This window comes from Cyanistes caeruleus, chromosome 2 (assembly GCF_971803275.1).
Source record: "Cyanistes caeruleus chromosome 2, bCyaCae1.hap1.1, whole genome shotgun sequence".
Taxonomy (NCBI): domain Eukaryota; kingdom Metazoa; phylum Chordata; class Aves; order Passeriformes; family Paridae; genus Cyanistes; species Cyanistes caeruleus.
The window spans coordinates 25,143,321-25,150,214 of NC_141702.1; the positions used below are offsets into that span (position 1 = coordinate 25,143,321).

Genomic DNA, 6,894 nt, shown 5'->3' on the forward strand with positions numbered 1-6,894 from the left:
GCAAAAGACAGTAGCTAGAAGTTCCCATTCTGTACATTTGTACAACGTGTCTGTTAATAGGAGAATGGCCACAAGCCGTGCTCCCCCTGCATCCCCTTGAAACCAGGGCTGTACTGGGGTTGTACACTTAAATGGCACACAGCGCAACTGAACTGCAGCTCATCTAAAACCCATGTTTCCACAGGTAACAGTAGATACTGAGAAACATGAATATCTAAATATTTACAATTAACTTCTCTGGAGTTAGTTTAGCTTAGCACTCGACCAGTCTGGCTGCAGGACCCAGACAATTGCCGTATACTTTGTGATACAATTGCCGAACAGGCTGTTCCTCAGCACAGACCAATGCTCCTGGGCTATCTAAGGGCAGCATTGCTGTGACTAAAGCTGACAAAGAATGATAGACAGGTGACATATAGTAAACCAAATCTCAATGATACCTAGTTTGCAGTGTGGCATACTCTGTCTGGGGATATGTTATGAAAAATGGACAGAAGGATTTGTCCTTATACAGTGTGACCTGTATTTATAGCTCTACATTCATTCCTGTACGTAAGTGCTCTCATACATCTAAGAAAACAATTTATTTTTTCTCTGATTTATTTTCCTTTGAATCTGCTCCTTAATTCTTAGGCAGCTAATGGAAAAATAGTTTAGGCATCCTGAGGGAAAATCATGTCAAACACAAAGGTAAAATATCTTCAGGCTGATTCAGCTCTGTAAAGACAATGAAACATCCTTTCAAAACGTGAATGAATGTATTTTTCTGTCTAGTCCTGCACAATTGTGGTGCTCCTTGGATGCACTCCCTCTGATCAAACAGAAGACTCAAATTCATCTTGGAGGGGCTGCTGATTTCTCCTTTCACTGGAGCTGTACATATCTGGAGCAGTTTATAAATAACTGCAATGTTCAGGATGAATTATGGTGCAACTCTTCAAAGACTGTTCATTATTGTTTTGTAAGATAACTAGAACTGTATTTTTAGGCAACTGTCTTACAGTCAGCCTTAGAAGGGGCCTGATTATGGCAAAGATACACTTAGGGTTAAGTTTATGAGCAATTTTCTAGGCATCCGTGTTGCCAAAGTAATACATACATTTCCTGGGGATTGTTGTACTATAGTTTTGCATATCCATAATGGATGATTTAGAAAATCCATTTGCTCTTAAAAAAATGTCATCAGTCTTGGATGAACTGTTAGTCCATCCACTGGGCTGGAAGAGACTTTCAAGATCATTGAGTCCAACCCATGCCCTAACACCTCAACTAAACCATAGCACCAAATGCTACATCCAGTCTTTTTTAAAAAACATCCAGGGATGGGGACTCCACCACATTCCAGGGCAGACAGTTCCAGTACTTTTTCACTTTTTCTGTAAATTCTTTTTCCTAATATCCAACCTATATTTCCCTTGGCACAGCTTAAGGCTGTGTCCTCTCATTCTGTCAGCTACTGCCTGGAGAAAGAGACCGACTCCCACCTGTCTACAACCACCTTTCACAGAGTTGTAGAGAGTGAAAAGGTCACCTCTGAGTCTTCTTTTCTCCAGGACAAACAACCCCAGCTCCCTCAGCCATTCCTCACAGAGTTTGTGTTCCCAGCCCCTCACCAGCCTTGCTGCCTCCTCTGGATGTGCTCAAGCATCTCAAGGTCCTTCCTGAACTGAGGGGCCAGAACTGGACACAGAACTCAGATGTGACCTCACCAGTGCTGAGCACAGGGGAACAATGACCTCCCTGCTCCTGCTGGCCACACTACTCCTGATATAGGCCAGGGGCCATTGGCCCTCTTGGCTACCAGGGCACAGGGCTGGTTCATGTCCAGCCACCTCGCACCAGTACCCCCAGGTCCCTTTCTGCCTGGGCACTGTCCAGCCACACGGCCCCTAAAACATTGCAGGGGGTTATTGTGGCCAAAATGCAGGACTCGGCACTTGGGCTTGTTAAACTTCTACTTATTGGACTCTGCCCATCCATCCAACCATTCCAGGTCTCTCTGCAGAGCCCTCCTCCCTTCCAACAGACCGACACACGTCTTCCAAATTTACTAATGAAAGACTCAATACCCATGTTATCAATAAAAATATTGAAATAGACTGGATATTTACAACCTTATAGCAACTGTTCAGGGTACTAAAATGAAAATGTGGGGTTTGCAAAACTCAAACCACCAAATGTTATTCCTTTGCTACAGACGTGGTTAACACACACTGCCAGCCCCTCCCAGAGAGTCTTTTCACAAAGTGTCAACTCCTATTTGTCTTACTGGTGTGTTTAGTCCCACCTGGGTTATGTGAAGTCAGAATTCACAGTGGACTGTAAAACTTGTACTGATTTGTTGCCTAGTAGTTTTAGACCTGTAAGTCTCATTGGAAGCAGTCACAGCAAACTTGCCCAAAATATGTGAGTGAAAATTAAATAAAAACAAAGTGATACTATGTTGCTTGTCACTACCCACTGCCACCGATACCTTCAGCTCCTGAGGTCGTAATATCTCTAACATACTTAAAAGTTAAGATAAAGAAAAACTGTGAAGCTCAGAGAAAATTTCAGGAAAATATTTATAAATCTGGTAATTTTTCCTCAATAATATGAAAACTGCTACTTTAGCAGTTAGCACAACTAATCCTTCACAATCTCATAAAACACAACCATTTATAGATCCTGAATGAGAACCTTCCTTTTCAACAGTTCTTACCACCAAATCAAAAGATATTGAGAATTATACTGTTCAGATTAATTCTTTCCAGCCTAAGGGCTAGAAGCTTGCTTCTCTTTTAATTGAAAGGTAAAAATCTCACTTAATCCAATGACTCCAGAGGCTTCAACTATGAGGAAAACTAATTCAGAGAGAAATTTAAATCACAAGAAGTGGCAACACCAACACATTAAGCAGTGCTTTGAAATTGAAAGGTACAGGAGACTTTCAGGCCTCTTTCTAAAGCATAAAATGATAACCACTGAAATGTATCAAGCCCAAGCCCACAAAGTACTCAGAGAAAATTCCTCTACTTCATGAAAAAAAAACAACTTCTACAAAAAGCACAAGAAAAAAATTGGTGAATCATTGATAGTCTTTGTATTTTCTCAAGAATAATTTTAATTTTAATAAATACTAATACTAAAAGGCCCAACAATGGAGCATAGTCCCTACTTTGGTAAAACTCTCACTGAGTTATATTATTATTTTGGTGTGGCTTTGGTTCAGCATAGATATTTCATTCTACAGCCAATTCTCAAAGTAAAGACAGACTAGTGCAAACAACTACATCAAAGTCTGATGTGTCATGTTGCAATGAATATTTCTGTTGGAAATTTACTTGTTTTCTTTTTAAAGCAGTGGCATATCTAGGTCTTCCTGAGATTAGGAACATTAACTATTCTGGGTGTGATTCCTTTGTGGCTTCGTGGAATTTCCATAGTACCTGGGGGATGGAAGAATCTTAGGAGCAGTTATAATGAACCTGAGGACTGCAATAAAAAATATATTAAAAATTAGGCCTGATAAACTTCAGATGGTAGCAAGTGTTAGTAGGGAGGTGGAGACATCACTGTATTATCTCAATAAACTCTCACATCTTCCTGGTTAATTTTTTTCTGTTATTAAGAATCTGTAACAAAGGCAGACTTTAACCTACTTTATATTCATAATGATTCATGCAAATTTACCTCCTTTTGAGGCAGGGGGTCATGTGTTTAAGTTCATTCTATAATAAGTAATATCTATGTAGACTTTTGATGTATTATAATGAGGCATATTTTGCAGAGACATTAAAAATCAAGGCCCACAAAAATGAACTATTTGTGGATTCAATTCACCAGTGGCATATAAAATTCAAAACAAAAGGGCTGAAAAGGACCATAAATACATTTTCAAATTTTGTATCTACCCTTCCATAGTATGCAGTCTTATTTTTTATTGTGTGGTTCAGCATTAAAGGAAAAGGATTCAATAGTTCTCACTGTATATAGACAATGAAGGCATGCACCATGAGAGCTGTGGCAAAGAATCTCAACATAAATTTGCACACATCTATTTTTCCAAATATAAGGCTTTCCTGGCAGGCAGTCAATCATGCAGGAATTGCCAACGCTCTGTAGATAGGGCAATTATAATTCTCTGTGCACTGCTGCTAGACCACCTGCACGTTCACATGTGATGGAAGTCAGATTTGAACCCAGCTCTCAGGAGATGAATGCCAACCCACTGCTATTTACTATCAACTTATTTTTCATTATCTTTTATTATAATTAAGAAACACTATTTATAACTACACCCGACAAACAACTAAGCATGGTGGAAGCTAGCAGATGTACCTTGTGCTATAAAACTTGGAGATATTACATTAATTTTGGAGGTGGAGGGATTTTGCAAAGCCCATATTTTCATGTATCCTGCTTTGCTTTCATCAACATCGTGTTGCAGTTAGAAGTACATAATGTTTTGTGAGGATATAGACAGAGAATGTCAAATTCTGCTTCAGATAATGTTTCCAATATTTTTATTGGAAGTATGCCGGTAGTTTTTTCGTTAATGAATTTTATTAGATTCATTAAAATGACATTTTACTTTAAAAAATATTGGAAAATGAAAATTTAATGATGTCAAATGAGTCATCGTTTCTCTATCAAAAGTCTCATCAGATAATGAAGGGGAAAACAGTTTTACCACTTATTTAAAAGGGCAGTTTAGACCACTAGCTGCAGTATTACTACATCTAAACAAAATACAGAAAATGATGAAAGAATATAACAGTTACTCTAGCATGTTTCATTTAATGGAAGATTCTAGGAAATATTTTAAATTTGTCTACTTCTGACTGGATGATAAACAAATAACCACATGCGGAAGCAATAAAAATAAATTACTCTGCCAGCTTCCCTCTGAAGTGTCACCATGCAGGATGGCACGTATTTCAAAACATTACACTTCTCCATCTAGCACTGAGTGAATTTTGCATGGAAACCAAGCATTTCATATTAGATAAACCAAATAGTGAAAACATCTTTTGATTTCCAGAGAGACACATTTGTTTGTTCACTTTACTGAAGCACTGGTGAACAACAAACTCAGGCTTTTCATGGTTTAAAGATAGGACACTCCCTGTAGCATCTTTTTTGTGATAGTGCGTACAAATTTCAAAATAGTTAAGAATTTAAAACCAATTGCCAACATGAACCATGTTGGAAAAATGTATCCCATGCACACTTTTGAAAACATTAGTCATAATTGGCTAATTTTCACACCCACAGCAGGGTAAGGGAAAATGCAAATAATTTAAAACAAAATATCGCTTTGTGTGCAACGCTGTCTCTCAAGGCTTTCAGAATAATAGGCAATGGCATGAAAATATGCCTTAAATCAATAGCAGGAAACCAGGCAAGAGAAATATCTAGACAAGAGCTCTACAGGGCAGCATGGAAACAAAGTGGGTACTAAAACAAATATTATTTTTCATATTTTTCCAGCAATTATCCTCATCATTCAGAATCCCTAGGAGGTGACTGGGGTTTGTGTTATACTTTCAGCGCTGGCATGTAAGAGTTTTGATTTCCCTGACCTCCAAATACAAAGTCACACACCGAGGTGCCTGCCAAGCAGGTTTGTAGTCTGGATCCTTCTGGGATCTCCCGCGGCAACATCCAAGCCAAGCAGGCAACTTCCCTGACAAGGAGCAGGGCGCAGGTGAGGGCTGTGGGCAAAGTAAGCGAGCAGAGGCTCTGCAGTCACAAAAGCGATCAGCTCTGCCCGTATTTCCAGCGAGGTCAGGAACTGGGCTCGGGGCTGCTTTTGGGCACAGGGAGGTCTGGCACGTACAGTAAGCACAGCTTTTCTCCAAGTAACCAATTCCTTTGGGAATGACACAAATCGGCAGGCCGGTTAGGGTAACACAGATGAAGAGCTCATTTTGTGTTGGGAAGGGAAAAAAACCGAACCAAGAAATGAAAGAGGACATTATGTCTTTCATGCAAAATGAAAAGTTCGCTATATGATTTCATTAACAAAAGACCACGACAATATGTACTCGGGTAAAGAGAACAACTTCTGACCTTGAAATTGCGTGCTAAATAAATTACCTCAGAGCGAAAGTGATGAGTTCTCATGACAGCATCTGGAAGGGAAGCAGAAAGACACACAGGCTCCACTAGCTGCACCTCGCATTTCGCCCCGGCTAGCGGGTTTACCCCGCCACTCGCCCTTTGGCTCACGCTCCGGGACGGCTCTGGCCCTTCGGGCACAGCCGGCAGCTCCGCCCGGCATTTATATTTAATTCATCGGGAAGAAGTTCAGCGTAAAGTTCTGCTGCGCTTTGACAGACCGGGGAGGGCTGGGGGGTTTCCCAGCCTCTCACCTCTCTCCCTCTAGCCGTGGTTTCTCTGAGGGATGGGTGGAGACAAGGCTGCCGCAGTCCTGGGCTCGGCTTGAATTTTCTTTAAAGCCTTTGCCCGGCTAAACCGTGCCAGAGAGGCCCTCCGCCGGCAGAAACCTGGGGATGGGCCGGGGACACCCCCCTCCGCCCTCAGGGACCGACAGCGTCTCTTACCTCGGCTCCTTGAGCGACCTGAAAAGACGGATTTGATGGGATGCCTCCCTTTCTGGAGCCTGCGGTGCCAACAGCAGAAGAATAAAATCGTGGCAATGGTCCCCAGCAGCAGCAGGAGCAAGAAGAGGGCGCACTGGATGCTGTAGGGTCTCAGCAGGACCAGGAAAGCCGCGGCAATCATGGCTCAAGCGCCCGGCTGCCCCTGTGCGTGCGCGGGTCTGCGGCGAGCGGCGAGGGGCCGGGCAGCGCCGGGCAGCCTCTCCCCCCGGCAGCGGGGCGGGCATCGCCGCCGGCACCGCGCTGCTGGAGCCGGCAGCCGGGCGGGAGGCGGCGGCGCGGGGGAGGA

General features: G+C 42.3%; 1 protein-coding gene across 8 annotated transcripts in view; it reads right to left on the bottom strand.

Annotated features, from left to right (window-relative positions):
- The window catches only part of DST (dystonin), a 283,922-nt gene extending 277,045 nt beyond the window's left edge, over positions 1–6,877 (bottom strand). For 3 of the 8 annotated variants that reach the window (XM_086876137.1, XM_086876130.1, XM_086876116.1), the window contains exons 1-2: positions 6,549–6,877; positions 6,082–6,116 (exon numbers count right to left, since the gene is read on the bottom strand). In XM_086876137.1, coding sequence (XP_086732263.1) covers positions 6,082–6,116; positions 6,549–6,729 — 216 coding nt within the window. In that variant the 5' untranslated portion in view covers positions 6,730–6,877. Of the gene's footprint in view, positions 1–6,054; positions 6,117–6,548 lie in introns of all 8 variants that reach the window. The other 5 variants (XM_086876139.1, XM_086876136.1, XM_086876114.1 and 2 more) reach the window with 3 other exon arrangements.
- Positions 6,878–6,894: the final 17 nt, after the last annotated feature.